This window comes from Arctopsyche grandis, chromosome 2 (genome assembly GCF_051622035.1).
Source record: "Arctopsyche grandis isolate Sample6627 chromosome 2, ASM5162203v2, whole genome shotgun sequence".
Taxonomy (NCBI): domain Eukaryota; kingdom Metazoa; phylum Arthropoda; class Insecta; order Trichoptera; family Hydropsychidae; genus Arctopsyche; species Arctopsyche grandis.
Window position 1 is genome coordinate 13,419,948 of NC_135356.1, and position 15,306 is coordinate 13,435,253.

General features: G+C 40.4%; 1 protein-coding gene and 2 long non-coding RNA genes across 3 annotated transcripts; 2 read left to right on the forward strand and 1 right to left on the reverse strand.

The window, feature by feature from the left end:
• Nucleotides 1-319: 319 nt before the first annotated feature.
• LOC143922277 (uncharacterized) lies at nucleotides 320-3,898 on the reverse strand. The gene is made up of 4 exons (XM_077445502.1): nucleotides 3,812-3,898; nucleotides 1,539-2,682; nucleotides 940-1,482; nucleotides 320-867 (listed from the first exon to the last, which is right to left on the reverse strand). Exons 1-4 carry the CDS (start codon nucleotides 3,896-3,898, stop codon nucleotides 320-322), a joined length of 2,322 nt encoding a protein of 773 aa, XP_077301628.1.
• LOC143922737 (uncharacterized) lies at nucleotides 3,847-5,614 on the forward strand. The gene is made up of 2 exons (XR_013261639.1): nucleotides 3,847-4,461; nucleotides 4,551-5,614. It is a non-coding gene; the product is annotated as an uncharacterized LOC143922737 (long non-coding RNA).
• A 3,049-nt stretch (nucleotides 5,615-8,663) lies between these two features.
• LOC143922559 (uncharacterized) lies at nucleotides 8,664-10,737 on the forward strand. The gene is made up of 5 exons (XR_013261590.1): nucleotides 8,664-9,177; nucleotides 9,347-9,464; nucleotides 9,580-9,775; nucleotides 9,915-10,147; nucleotides 10,244-10,737. It is a non-coding gene; the product is annotated as an uncharacterized LOC143922559 (long non-coding RNA).
• The last annotated feature ends 4,569 nt before the right edge of the window (nucleotides 10,738-15,306 follow it).

Sequence of the window (15,306 nt, forward strand, 5' to 3'; positions counted from 1 at the left end):
GGTGAAGGTGTGTCCCTCCAACATGTACCGGAAATGTTGGACCGCTTCGTACATCGCCAACAACTCCCGGTCGTACGTGCTGTACTTCCTTTGGGTTCCCGTCAGTTTTTTGGAGAAGAAACCTAAAGGCTGCCACCCCCCTTTGATGTTTTGCTGGAGTGACGCCCCCATTGCTTGGTCCGATGCGTCTGTTGTCAACATCAGGGGCGCTCCTGGCTCTGGGTGTGCTAGTTGTACTGCTGCCAGCAGGTCTCTCTTGGTGCTGTCGAAACATTGTTGCAACTCTGGGGTCCACATCACTGGTGTGCTGTCATTTTTTTTATGTGCCAATGACCGCTTGTAGTGGAAGCTGCGCCTCTGCTGACTTGGGCATGAACCGCCGGTAAAAATTGATCATGCCCAGGTACCGTCGTACTTCCTGTATCGTTTTGGGGCGGGGAAAATTGTTGATCACCTCTACTTTTTCTGGGGGCGGTGTTACCCCTTTTTCCGTGACCAAGTGCCCGAGAAATTTTGCTTCTTTAGTCGCGAAAACGCATTTTTCTCCATTGATCGTGAGGCCAAACTCCCTTAGTCGTTGGAAAACCTGTCTGACATGCGCCATGTGTTCTTCCAAGGAATCGGATGCGATGAGGATGTCGTCCACGTAAGGAAAACAAAAGTCTAATCGCCTCAGTGTGTTGTCGATGTGCCGTTGGAAGGTTTGGGCGGCGTTTCTTAGTCCGAATGTCATTTGGGGAAACTCGAACAGGCCAAACGGCGTAATTATGGCTGTCTTCTCGATGTCCTCTGGCTCGACTGGGATCTGGCCTACTTCAAGTCGATTGTCGAGAAAACCGTCTTCTTCGCCAACCCCATGGTAAAGTCCTGGATGTGTGGGATCGGGTACTTGTCTGGCCAGGTTTTAGTGTTAAGGGCGGAGAGGGCTGGCCCAACAACTTTTTGACGGTCTGCAAATCCCCTGCTGCACCATGTTATTGAATACCTTTTTGGCTGCCTGAAGCTTGTCTGGTGGGAGTCTACGGGCTCGTGCTGAGCATGGTGCTCCAGTAGTTTCGATGTGGTGCGTGATTTTGTGGTGCGCTTGTGGAGTGCGCCCGTCCTCCGTCAGGTCTTGGTACTCGTCGAGCAGCTTGTGGAATTTGCTCGGCATTTCCGGTGCCGTCACCTCTGCCATCTCCCCGTTGGTTCCCTGTCCTTGGCTGGTCTCCTTCGTTTGTCTATCTATCAATCTTCTTCCTTTTAGGAGGTCCGCGCCGATGATTGGTCTTTTTATATCTGCTACCTTGAAATTCCACTGTAGCTTCCGTTGTAGTCCTAAATCGAGTTCAACGGAACGGCCGCCGTATACCGTGATTTTCGTTCCATTTGCGGCTCTGAGGTGGAAAAACGAGCTGGGGCGCCCCTTCTCGTTCTTGTTTGGTGGAGTGATGGAGACTTCCGCTCCTGTGTCGATGAGGTACCGGAGGTTTGTCTTCCTATCTGTGACATACAGACGACGGTTTGTTAGTCGGCCTTGGTCGTACGTCGCTATTGACGACGGGCCGCGTCGTTTTCCGGTTGTCCTGGCCCGCCTTGGAATTTGCAGGGGGGTACGCATCGGTATGCTGCCGACCCGTGCAGTTCGTGGTACCAGCATAGCTCCGTGTCACTGTCTTGCTGTCGTTGGTACCGATGCTGTGCCGGGCCCGGGCCACCGCGTCTTCCCTGTCCTCTTCGGTAGTCACCACGTGGGCGCCACTGCCCGTCGTCTCGCCCGCTGCTCTGTTGCCTGTCGACCAGTAGCCTCTCCATCAATGCTTCCAGACGGTCCATGCGGTCTGTGAGCGGTCTGGGCGCTGGTGCCGGTGTTGGTGTGGGTGTGGCCGCTGGTGTGGGTGTAGGTGTGTGTGGCGGCTGGTATTGGTGTTGGCGATGCCGCTGGCGTACCTCGCATATGTCTGTCCCTTCGATTTCTTGCATGCGGTCCGCCTTCCTGGCCAGGCTGGCCACGTCGTCCTCTTCGTTGCATACGAGGGCTAGTTGTATGCTGTGCGGCAGTTTCTGCAGCCACAGATCTTTGATGGTCGCCTCTCCGCAACCGGGTTCCGCCAGCGACTTGATTTTCGTCAGCAGGTCCGAGGGCTTCTGGTCGCCCAGCTCCGCCTTGCTGAGGGCGCTGCGCTTCTCCCGGCTCGAGAGTGTGAAGTTCGCGATGAGCCGGGTCTTCAGCTGCGTGTAAGCGTCTGCCGGTGGTTCTATCAGCAGGTCGCTTACGACCACGCTGGTCCGTTCGTCCAGGTGGGCGACAACGATGTTGAACTTGTCCACCTCTCTTCGAATCTTTCGTGAGCCGAAAAGCACCTCCGCTCGTCCAAACCACGCGACGATGTTGCTGGTCCACGGTGGGGAAAGTTTGACGGCCATATCTGTCGTTTCTACTTCCACTTCAGCTACCGCCGTCTCCTGGGATTTTGGGGCTTTTCTGGCTCTCGGGGCCATCACGTCGGGGTCACCAATGTCGAGTTCGTAGTAACGGGGGTGTTGAAGTAATAGAGCGTGCTTGGAGCGTGTGTTGTTTATTGGGTTGTCGTACACCGAGTGGGGCGCTTCTGTCAGACGCGCCGAACCGCGCACGTCCCGGTGTTGCCAACCTGCATAAAAGCCGGTGTGGCAACCCCCAAGACCGCTGGCTCGGCAAGCCTCCACAAAGTATAAAGGAATGTTTGAAGATGTATGAGATATCATTAATATAGAGTAAAAAGAATAAGGGACCTAAATGCGACCCTTGTGGGACACCGGAAGGAATATGTCTAAGTGATGATCTAAAACCATTGAGAATTATGATTTGGTGAAGATTTAGTTTATTACAAAGAGATCCAACGAAATAAATTTTCTCGGATTCCGAGGGACCAAATTTTATTGAGTAATAGGTTGTGATTGATTTTATCAAAAGCTTAAGAGAAATCCGTATAAACGACGTCTATTTGGATTCGTTTGTCCATATAAGATGTGAGTGTACTAGTGAAATTAAGCAGGTTAGTCTCTACCGATCTCCCCTTAAAAAAACCATGTTGTTCAGGTATAATGTAGTTTTTGAAATTGGAGAAAAGGAAATTATAGATAATTTTTTCAAAGATTTTACTAATGACAGATAGTTTAGATATAGGACGGTAATTCTCAATAAGATTCTTATCACCTTTTTTAAAAATAGGGGTGATGTAAGATTATTTCCAATAGTCAGGAAATTTACCGTTAGACATAGAAAGATTGAAAAGGATTGTTTTGGGAAGAGATAATGGGACAGCACATTTAACAAGGAAAAAAGAAGGCAAACCATCACAACCCGCACCAAGATTAACATTGAGAGAGTTGATGTGACTGAGTACAGTAGATATGTCAAAATGAAAAGTAGATGAGTTACATGAAGAAGTATCTGTATTAGAGATAGAAAGGTTAATGGTAGAATCACTATAGAAAGTGGAGTCAAAATAGTCAGCAAAAATGGTACAGATTTCAGAACCATGTGAAGCCGACTTATTTCCATAATGCATTACGGAAGGATATGAAGAGGAGGTATTTTTTTTTGAATTTATATATGACCAAAATGATTTGGGATTAGTTTTAATATTATTTTGAATAAGAGAAATATAATTTCTAAAGCAGATTAAAGAGTATTTTTTAATTCGAGCTCTTTTGATGGCTTCTCTTCGTCATTAATAATTCTTTGGCACGATTTTACGTTCATTTAATAAATGCAATAGCACACGAGGATAAAAACTCTGTCCTAAACTCCTAGTGTTTGAAAGACGTATTTCGAATTACGATTTACGTCGTATGATTTTAGCGTTGGCTGTTTTGATGTGTCAATTTGACAGTTGCTTTGAAATATCTGTTTGACGTTAAATTTCAAAGCCATTTTTCAACCATGGCTAGCACTACGATTCAGCTTTTACACACCCCAAAAACTTCACAAAAAAATATTAAAATGATATATATGTCCTAAAAGATTTGTTTGCTTTCTGTTTCTAAACAAACAAAACTTGGTAAACTTTCGAAGAATATCTGATTTCACCGCGCTTCAAAACCATCTTTTCGGATTAAATTCGTATTTTTGCAATAATAATGTTTTAAAGCGTTTTCTCAATGAAGCTAATCTGTCCAAATTTCCAGGAAATTGAAGGCATCGACGATTATTGGGGTCCATTTCTATTTCGAGTTTCAAGTACGGCTATTAGCCTGTATCTAATGTATGTAGTAGACACAAATATACGTACACTTGATCGTTTTATAGAAAAACGATATGGTAAGATCCGCCCCAGAGTATACTGTATATGGTCACTACCGTAGGATACAATGCTATCCACAGACAAGATAATGTTGGTGCTAACGAGGACTCTGGGGTACCAATATCGGGAACTGCAATAAAAGATGAGCCTCCTAAATATGATGCGTTTTCTACACATAGTCGCCCGATGAAAGGTACGTGTAGTGATTTATGTACATATTATATGTACGTATATACTAAAGTCAAATTGTATAATTGAGTCTTTAAAATTGATTCATTTCAGGCTGTCTCGAACAATAGAAAGCAGTGTTCCTTCAAGATTTGATGGATTTGCTGAAAAACGAAATGGTCGTGAATAATAATAGAGCGGGACCAATATGTGTATTGGGTTAATTTTTCAATTGTATTAAATCGTCTTTCATATGTACATTGCTGTTATATTATGAGTCTCGCTGATATGTCTGTCATTGTTTAAAATAACTTATTGAGAAGAAAATATCACCATTTGGAATTTCGTCATGTTCGATATTAACAAAATATTTTCACATCATCATTTTAGTCACGCCATAATTACTTATTGATGTTTTCTTTACTTGTATTTTCATAGTTTTTAAGTACCAAAGAATACTTTCCGTACGACTTTACCTGCTGCTGCTGCCGCCGATACGTGCCGACTAGGTATGAACAGACCTTTAACTGTTGAATTTGGCGTGATATTATGGATATATGTATAATGAACCATACTTACAGTTTATTGTGAATGTTTGATATTTACTGACACAATTGGTTGTTCCGACTGCATTCTGCAAAAGATTGAATTTCAATATTTTGTCAGAGTAGACCTCTCGAATCAATCAGTTCATCAACACTTTCATACATACATATATATCTACTATAAAAATGATTGCAAAATATATAATTAACACAAGATTTTATTTTCTTGTATCATCATACACATTCATACCATATTATTATTTTATCATAATAATTCAGTATAAAATAAAAAACACAAATAGTTGTATAAATTTATATTCACTAAAAAGTTTCAGTGAATAAGCAATAAAATAATTGTGTGATAAAAAATATATATACCATTTACATTTTTGTCTATAACGTTTTCTATTACAACATACAAAATTTAAATGCTTAATAAAAATTTTAGTTTTAATTAAACAAAAAGATTTTTAATCTAGTATTAAAATTTACTGTTAGCCTTTTTATATGGATTTTCATTTCAAATTGACGCTTTTTCATTTCAAAGTAACATTGAAAAGGGGTAAATTTGAAATGAAAAAGGGTCAATTTGGAATGAAAAACCTGTATCGTAGCTATGTAGTTGATTTTTTCAAAATCAAAGAAATTTCTGAACATTTTAAGTCTTGCCTAGATTTATCGTCAGACCACTCGCCAATTATAGTAACACTAAACAGCCAAGTAATACAAAAACAGAAACCACCATCGCTTCATAACAAAAAAAAACCAGACTGGATTCTGTTTAAGCAAATATTAAATGAAGAGATCAATTGCAATATTCCTCTAAAAACACCTGAACTACCCGAAGCTGCATTTGTACTTTATCTTGCTTTATATGCAGGCGCGGCTCGTGCAATGGAACTGCGGCGCTGCAGCACCCCCATAAAAATTACAAGAAAATCGCATTTACAACTTGTATTTAGATATATTTAACATACTCATTAATAATGATTATGTCAAATATCTAATCATTCTCATTTAAATTATATTCACAAGTTGTAAATGTATACAAATGTGATATTTTGTATTTTTTCTGGGGGTGCTGCAGCGCCGCAGTTCCTATGCACGAGCCGCGCCTGTTTATATGTATAATAAAATTTCGTAGAAAAGTCGCGTGGTGTCCACCCTAGATTCCTTGTTTACTATATTTTACTGCAACGAAACTAATCAATAATGTAAGTATAGACCGGAACTTTTGTATGCAAATATGTAACTGAACGGAAGGTACAATTGCATTTGTTAAGAATTTCACATTATGTATTTGAATTATGAATCAAAATTTAAATCATAATGTTTCAATATCTTCATCGAATGGCAATATGGTGTTCAGTGACGTCATCAACACGATGCAATCTTCCAAGTCCGCTTGGTTGTAGCAGTCCTTACAATGGAATTGATGACGCAGTTCTCCTTGAGAATTTTTCTCTGTTTTAACCATGAAAACGTTTTCTTGAGGGATGCAATGATTCGATGGTCTATTGCTGCAAGATGTGTCACTGTTCATTGCCGGACAGATGGGTTGAACATGTCCACAACATTTGTTCTGTCTTTGCTTCATACACTCGTTGCACATGCCCAAATGATGGAACATGTTTTTCATTAGGTTTCTATAGCAAAATCCGCAATGTCTAACCACCTTGCGGGTCTTTTTTTTCGGTTTTTCTGTTTGCTGGGCTGTTTTCGTGGCATGTTGCTTCAATGTTTGTACAGTTTTGTCCATTTCTATTCCAAAATTATTCTATTCCGTTACAGCGATGATAATTTATCTCAATTATGTTACACGTCTAAAGGATCAATTAATTTATTAGAAAAATGTCGATTCGTTTGTTTACGGTGAAAATTAAATCGAATTTAAAATTCAGCAGATACATTTTCAATAGATGTTAAATTAAACTATTAAGAAAAAATTTTTTTTTATAAAATGGGCGAATGTCATCCTCTTCTTTTGATGAAGATTTGCTATTTATTTTCCGTTTGGTATTATTATTATTTTTAAAAGTGCATCTTTCGAAAGGATGATGCATGATTTCAACCGACTATAAACCTGTTGTAAACTGTTTCTCTTTGCAGTTAAACACTGTAATCTGTTTTGCTACTCATATTTGGCTCTTTTGTTCCAAGAGTTTGGCGATCCCTGGACTAGGTAAATCAATTATTAACGAGTATGTTGTATAAACTCCTAGTTTTTGAAAAATACGTATTTCGATGTACGTCGTATGATTTCAGCGTTGGCTGCTTTGACAGTTGCTTGGGAATAACTGTTTGACGTTAAATTTCAAAGCGATTTTTCAACCATGGATAGTACGACGATTCATTCAGGTTTTACACACCTCAAAAACTGCACACAAAATTATTTAAATGATATATGTATATTTCCTAAAAGTTTTATTTGCTTTCAGTTTTTGAACAAACAAAACTTATTAAACTTTCGAAGAATATCAGATTTGAACGAAATCATATTTTCGGACTAAATTCGTATTTTTTCAATAATAATGGTTTAAATATTTCATTATTTTATTTTAACCTTTTAAATTGATTTTATTTTCTTAATGTTTAATGTGTATAATAATTATAGTAATTTTAAGTAATAAAAAAAAATCGAACAAAATCCGACAAACCGGAATTAGAACTTTTATCTTGTGCAAGTTTCCATACATTTGCTCTCAATTTGTATCGAAAATGCTATCATAGCTATTAGTATTTCATAATGCTGCCGGTATTTGTGAATGGCTGCGTTCACACCAACGATATTGCTTACGATATTTTCCATAACCAGTTCCTAAATAGCAACCACAGGTTGCAATGTTGTGAACTGGATATTGAAAATATTGCAAATATCGTTAGTAGATATCGTATGTGTGGACAGCGCCAATGTGTCTGTACGGTTTAATATCGAATTTTGTTTTGTCACCTTCTTATATTCTTCAAATACATAGATAAAGTCATGGGTTGGTCACACCCGAATTCTAAAAATTATATCCAAAATATCATGTTTAGAATTTTATAAATAAAAAAAAAAGAAAATTATTTTGATACTACATAAAAATATATATGTATTATTAGCCTTAGATATAATCTTTCCAGTATTGGTGAAATTTTACGATTACCTTGTAAAATAATAAGTATTGTTGCGTGGAGGCTCCAAGTAAAAGGCCAAAGTCGTTTCACAGCATTTATTGGTGATTAAGGAGATGCACACACTGGCAGTGCTCCGTCCAGAATGTCTTAGGCGATATCAAGTACCGCCTTATAACGGATAGGTCACTCGACGTCCGGTTTGCTTACCTATTGTTATGGTCACGTACTCGGATATGTATTCCCACGACACTCAGCCCCACGGTATCGGTCACTTCTGAGAACTCCACGGGAATGCGCCAATTCGGTGGCCATTGTTTAGCTTACTTGCACTTAATTTGCAGATAATCCTCGAAACTTACCGGCGGCTCTTTTTAGTATTTTTGTTACCTTAGATGACTTATTTCTTTTTTCTGAAATTATTCCCTTTTTCGGCCGTGACTTATGTATGCTTGTGCAAAAGGACGCGAAATTAGCAAAAAAATGAATATTGCGCTTCGCATTTGATATGAATGGAGTTGGTGTGGTGCCACCAACGGAGCGGTGCTGAGAGGCGGTGAAAACTGTTGAGAAGCAGGCAGGCATTGTGGGGACGCGTGCCCTCTAGCTCATCCGCAGACATCCATCTTCGGAGCGGACATCTTCGCCCAGCAGACGCCCACACCACACCACACCACATTGCCACGACTCCACGCCGCGAAGGTCAGTCCACACGTTTCGACAGAATCGTTTGTTCGTTGCACGAATTGGCGAGTTGGCGATTGCACGAGTTCACATGTCTTTTGTTTGCCATTCATTGAATTTTGTCTTTGCGCGTTGCGAAAAAAAGCTTTAATTAGGAACGCATCAAAGCCGCGGCCGGACTCATCAAAATGGCCGCACGCCCCGCATCACACGCCACGTGGCGCTTTTGTGCAAACATTCCACGTGTGAGATTCCACGGGCTGACCTGCCGCTCGACCCCCTCCAGGCTGCCCTCGAACCTCCCCGGGGGCTGGTTCGTTGGACCCCAAAATCTGCCGCATCACAAACCAGCGCAAGTCGATTCAGCGGCAGACAACATCTTCTCCGAGTCCGAGCCGGTAAACCTTGATCTGACTCCCACAGCCCTGTTACACTCGGCTGACTGAAATTGTGGATTTTGTCTTAACTTCATAACATTTCCCACCCCACCTTCACAACCGACCTTCAAATTTGTTACTTCCAATTGAATTTCAAATAGTGCTTATAATCATTTTATATAATATGTAGGTCCAGGACCCGGGGACTCTTCTCATGATCGAACTGTTACGCATATATGTATATATATACCGAGTCGCATTTTCTCATACTTTGTAATTGACTACTGCCGATGTCTTTGTGTGAAGTTGTAAGTTATTTGTAATATACCCATGTATCCAGAATGAAAAATGCAATATGAACACTGCAAGAGAATGCGACTATTTTTACAAGCTTTTTATTATTAACTTCATTTTATGTTTCAGCCGAAAATGAGCAGAGAATTCAAAACTTTCATAAAAGTATCTTCACCCTAGTGTCATTGTCCAATACACGTGCTTTCCGTGCCAAATATAATATTTACCCAATGCTTTCTTCATAATGTAAAAAGGAGGTTTGTAAAAACGACTGCAATCAAAACGCAAAAGAAGACATCTATGACATTGACTTTTGAGTGCCAAGGTAAAAAATAACTCGAAATAAAGAAAAATAATTCTTTGATATATACAAAAATTTAATAAATTATTTATATAAATATACGTATGTACCATACATATGTAGTCTTTAATAATTTAACAAGTTTTTTTTGTTTTTTTTACAGATTTATGGATTGATAGTGTCGTATCGTGTCACGTGCCAGACTATCAGTGAACTCGTGATTGCAAAGAGTTCGAATTGCTCAAATTTTTGGGGTTCCGTTGAACGTCCTCTTCCTGACGCAAATGATGAAAATTCCCAAGACAGAAGACATCAGAGTGCATATAAAATCATCGATTCAAAAGATTTGTACATGTACCGTGTATATTCGATTACTTGTGCAAGAGTATGTATGAGGTGAGACATATATAAAAAGACAATTTTGTAAACAAAATAGCTCACTATAATATCTAATTTAACATGTAATTTTTTTTTTTTTTTATACATTTATAGATTGATTATAACTTCCCAAGCCGCCTTCTAAGTTTGTGATCGAACTGCAGTGAGTCTCCGAACTTCTTTAATTTTTTCATGAATTGTTTTGTTTGCAAATCACAACTTGTGCAGATATGTATGTATACTATTTGAAATTGTACATTATTTGTATATGCCTTCATTTCATGTGTTTAGGTCGAATTTTGTGTTTTGATCGACTAAAAGTCGACTTTCGATTAAAAAAACAAAAATGGTTCAAAGATATTCAAAATGTACATAGGAAATATTTACATTATACATATGTACATACATACTCGTATGATGTATCCAAGAAAAGGTATTGCAATCGTTAGTTCAACATTTAGGTGGATATTTTTCATCACCTTTTCCAGTACACCAGCCAAGTGATAACTTTGCTTACGTTCAGATCCATCGATTGGATTGAACTTGAGTCTTGCGTGCTCTTTAATTCTACCTGTGTGTATGTGTATTAAAAAGGAAAAGGCTACTCGAAATAGAGAAATAGGTGAATGTACATACATACTAGCATTCAATAAGCATGGAAAATACCTGAAATACTTTCAAGTTTTGAAAATATGGAGAATAATTATACACTCGGTGGTGATGACTATTATACACTAATGGGATTATGACGATAGGGGTGATGGAATGAAACATTTATTCCAAGCGTATAAATATGCTTTTTAATTGAATTTTTTGTTTTAAATTTTATCTTTTTTTTGGTAATGATTAATTCAATACCGTGTATATACACAATCGAATTTTTCAGCATGATAATGTATGCCACTGTTTGACGTTTCCCTTATGAAAACGTGTATTATACTGGCATCTACTGTACTAAGATATAATTGGTTGCACTAAGATATCCTATGGATACTTTATTTGAATCTATCGATACTTTCTGATTTGTCTACATACATAGTAGGTAGAAACAAATAAGACGATTGTTTCCATCTAATAAGAAATAATTGATTTTGGTTCATAATTGCAGTGCCGGCCACACAATCTTATATTGAAAACTCGGTTGTAACATTTTCTCATGTTCTCATGTCTAGTACATTTGTCGAATCATGTATTCTATTTTATATTTAAATCGATCGTTAGTTATTGTTTTCTTCCACTCTCCTTCGTATTTTGTATTTGGATAACAGAATGGATACTTTGGCTGTGGTCGTTATACAGTTTTGGGACTCTTTAGGTCGCTTTAGTACATACGGGGTGTACAGACTCCAGGGATGTTCAACTCGAGAGCACCCCGAAGTCGGTTTGTGAGATAGCTCGTGGTAAGCGTGGGCGGGGCCGGTTTCAATTTTTATATCAAACTCCGAAAAATTATTTTAAAAGCAAGTAGGAGACACCACGTGTGTAATATTAATAACTTCATCATTTACATATGTAATAGAAAATTGCTTTCTGGCATATAATTTTTTTATATGTACATAATCATACCAAATCATCCTCAGTGATTCTAAAGCTGAATGATCGAATATTATTCGTTCCTACATGAAGCACAATCACCCGAAAATAAGGAATTTCAGAAACACATACAAAAACTTTCAGTCTCGATTATAATATCTTGATATATCTCTGAAATTTTTTCCCAATGAAAACCCTCAACATTTGGGAGCGCATTTAAGCCATGCTTCTTTCATATATTCTCCATCGCTGAATGGTTTTCCGTGTTTAGCGATTATGTTTGAAGCATCAAAACTAACAGCAGTTTTATTTATTTGTTTCTGGAACCATTTCGAGTTAAAGATCTGCTTTGGGTGCAGTCGTCTTTCTCTCTTAATGAAACTTACATGACTATTTTCAAAATAATTTAATATGGCATTGAGATATAGTGATTTAGGCTTTAAATAATTGTCAGATTTTGGGGTCGTCCGATCGCAATTTTTATACGCCGATTTTATCGCAATCGATGTTTATTAGCGTGAAGTGGAAAATATGACGTTGTTGCACATTTTTATTTGCCCGAGCAATATATTTTTCTTGTTCTTCAGCTTCTTTACTTTTTAAAAGGAGAGATTTATGGTTTGTCTCAAAGTGCCGTTAATCTGACGAAGTTTTGCATACAACTGTCCCAGAACATAAAACACATACTGCTTTTTCGCCATTGTTAATCATGCCATAAATGGAGAGCATCGTGGAAGATGGATTTGGAGTAGGTGTTAAAGAGAGTAGATGATAGGATGCATCCTTGCCTGATGCCCCGCTCTGTAGAAATCTCATAAGTGAATTGATCATCGACGCACACTACCGCAGTCTGATTCCAATAAATATTTCGTAGCAAACTGACTTCTATGTCATCCAGGCCAATATTTTTTCAAGTTTCCATCAGGCGAGCGTGTTGGACACGGTCAAAGGCCTTTTCAAAGTCTATAAAGCACTGTACACAGGTTTACTGACTTCTCTGCATCTTTGGAGTAGTGTTTTCATGCAGAAAAGGGCATGCATGCATGTACATATGTGTATGTATTTGTATGTTTGATTTATTTATTTTTTAATAAAAGAAGGATAGGATATAATGGTACAATGAAACTTCTAAAGCTTGTAGTGTATGAAAACAAGGTTCGGAGATTTTTTTTATTAAATAGCAAATTAATATTTAATAAAAAATTGATTGTGACCACTTTAGATGGATTTACTTTGGTCGTCGTTGATGATTTATCCCTTGCTAGGATTGACTGAAATTAAGTCACAATTATATACTTCGGTGTCGCTATTTCCTCTTCCATGGAACGGTCTGTTCTCCAGTTCTTGGGTTCGACTTTGTTGTGTTTTGTACCATGACAATTTTATATCAAACATTTTATTTCAAATATGTTGAACATCCTTTCGGGTAAAACAAGACTACCTCAGTGATTCTAAAGCTGAATGATCAATATTATTCGTAGCTACATGAAGCACAATCACAGGAGTCATGACTTGTAGATCGGCGTCAAACGTTTTTTGAGTCGGTATTTCATTTATTTTAATTTCTTTAACAGCTAATTCATACGGCGATACCGTTTTTGAGTTTCGCATGTGTATTGTAGGCGCATTTCCCTGCCGAACATCATCAGGGCTGGCGACTCTCCTGTCGCGTCGTGTGGGGTTGAGCGGTAAGCCATGAGGAACGGGGACAGCATCGTGTCCCAGTCTCGTTCTGCCTCCTCGTCGTAGTAGGACAGGAATTTCCGGAGGTATCCCAGTAGAGTGCGGTTTAACCTCTCGTCCGACTGAGGGTGGTAAGGGGTCGTCTGAGTTTTGCAGATGCCCAATTTATCTAGCGTTTCGGCAAAGACTCGGAGTTCAAAATTACGGCCTTGATCGGAGTGCAGTTCTCGGGGTGTGCCCAGTTTGGCGAAGACATGGGTTACTAGGGCTTCCGCTACCGTTTCCGCCTCTTGGTCCGGTAAGGGAATGGCTTCTGGCCACTTTGTGAAGTAATCAGTGGCCACTAGCACGTAACGGTTCCCCCTATTGGTAACCGGTAGCGGTCCCAATATGTCGATCGCCATTCGGTCCATCGGTGCCCCTGACACGTATTGTCGCATGGCTGCCCTGTTCCTCGTATGTGGCTCGTTTTGCGCTGCACACCTGGGGCATTTTTCGCACCATTTTATAACATCGGGGCGGCATGTTGGCCAGTAGTATCGGCGGCGGACATTCTTTAGCGTCTTATTGACGCCGAAGTGTCCGCCAGTCGGAGAACTGTGCATCTCCCACAGGATTTCATTTACATGGCTCTCGGGAATGACCAATTGCAGGATCTGACGCTCGCCGTTTGGGCTTTCCCATCGCCGGAAGAGCTGACCCTGGTCGACAGTTAGGGCGTCCCACTGGGCCCATAGAATCCGAACTTCGGGTTCTTCTGCCGACACTTCTTCCCACAGTGGTCGTCTCCCGGACTCTTTCCAGGCGATGAAGCGTGATATTGTGGAGTCGGTGGCCTGGGGACTTTGTGGGTTCCCTAGAGTGACGAGTTTGGCTTCGGGTGCTATTTGCTCGCCCTCTATTTTTGCGCATTTCGGGCAGTCTGGATCACATGGACGTCTAGAGAGGGCGTCGGCGTTGCCGTGTTTCTTCCCTGCTCGATGCTGTACGTCCATGTGGTGCTGTCCCAGTCGTTGCAACCAGCGGGCCCATTGACCTTCAGGTTTTCTGAAGCTGCGGAGCCACGTCAGTGCGGCATGATCGGTTCGGAGTGTGAAGGGGCTTCCGTACAGGTAGTGGTGGAAGTGCTCTACTGCGTCGACGATGGCGAGCAGCTCTTTCCGGGTGACGCAGTAGTTCCGTTCCGGTGCCTTCAAGGTGCGACTATAGTACCCGATCACCTTCTCCTCGCCGTCTTGAACGGCGAGGAGAAGGAGCACGGCTCCGATGGCATGTTGACTGTTATCCGCGTCCAGAATATAGATTCCCTCAGGTCGGGGGAATGCCATTGTTTTTGCGTCGTGTCAGAGCGTTTTTGAGGGCATTGAAGGCATGCTCGCAGTCTTGGTCCCACGTGAAGACTGTTTTCTCCTCCGTGAGATGATGCAGTGGTTTCGCCGTTTGCGCACACCCTTGCACAAACCTCCGGTAATACGTGCAGAGGCCTAAGAAGCTGCGGAGTTGTGCCTTCGATTTGGGGGTAAGCCACTCTCTCACGGCTTTTGTCTTCTCTGGATCCGTGCAGATGCCGTGGGAGCTGATTTTATGGCCAAGGAAGCAGACCTCATTCCTGAACAGCTGGCACTTCCGAGTATTTACTTTGAGTCCGACCGCAAGTAGGCGTTTGAGGACCGTCTGGATGTGTTCCAAGTGGGCCTCCGGGTACGTAGAAACAAATAAGACGATTGTTTCCATCTAATAAGAAATAATTGATTTTGGTTCATAATTGCACTGCCGGCCACACAATCTTATATTGAAAACTCGGTTGTGCCATTTTCTCATGTTCTCATGTCTAGTACATTTGTCGAATCATGTATTCTATTTTATATTTAAATCGATCGTTAGTTATTGTTTTCTTCCACTCTCTTTCGTATTTTGTATTTGGATAACAGAATGGATACTTTGGCTGTGGTCGTTATACA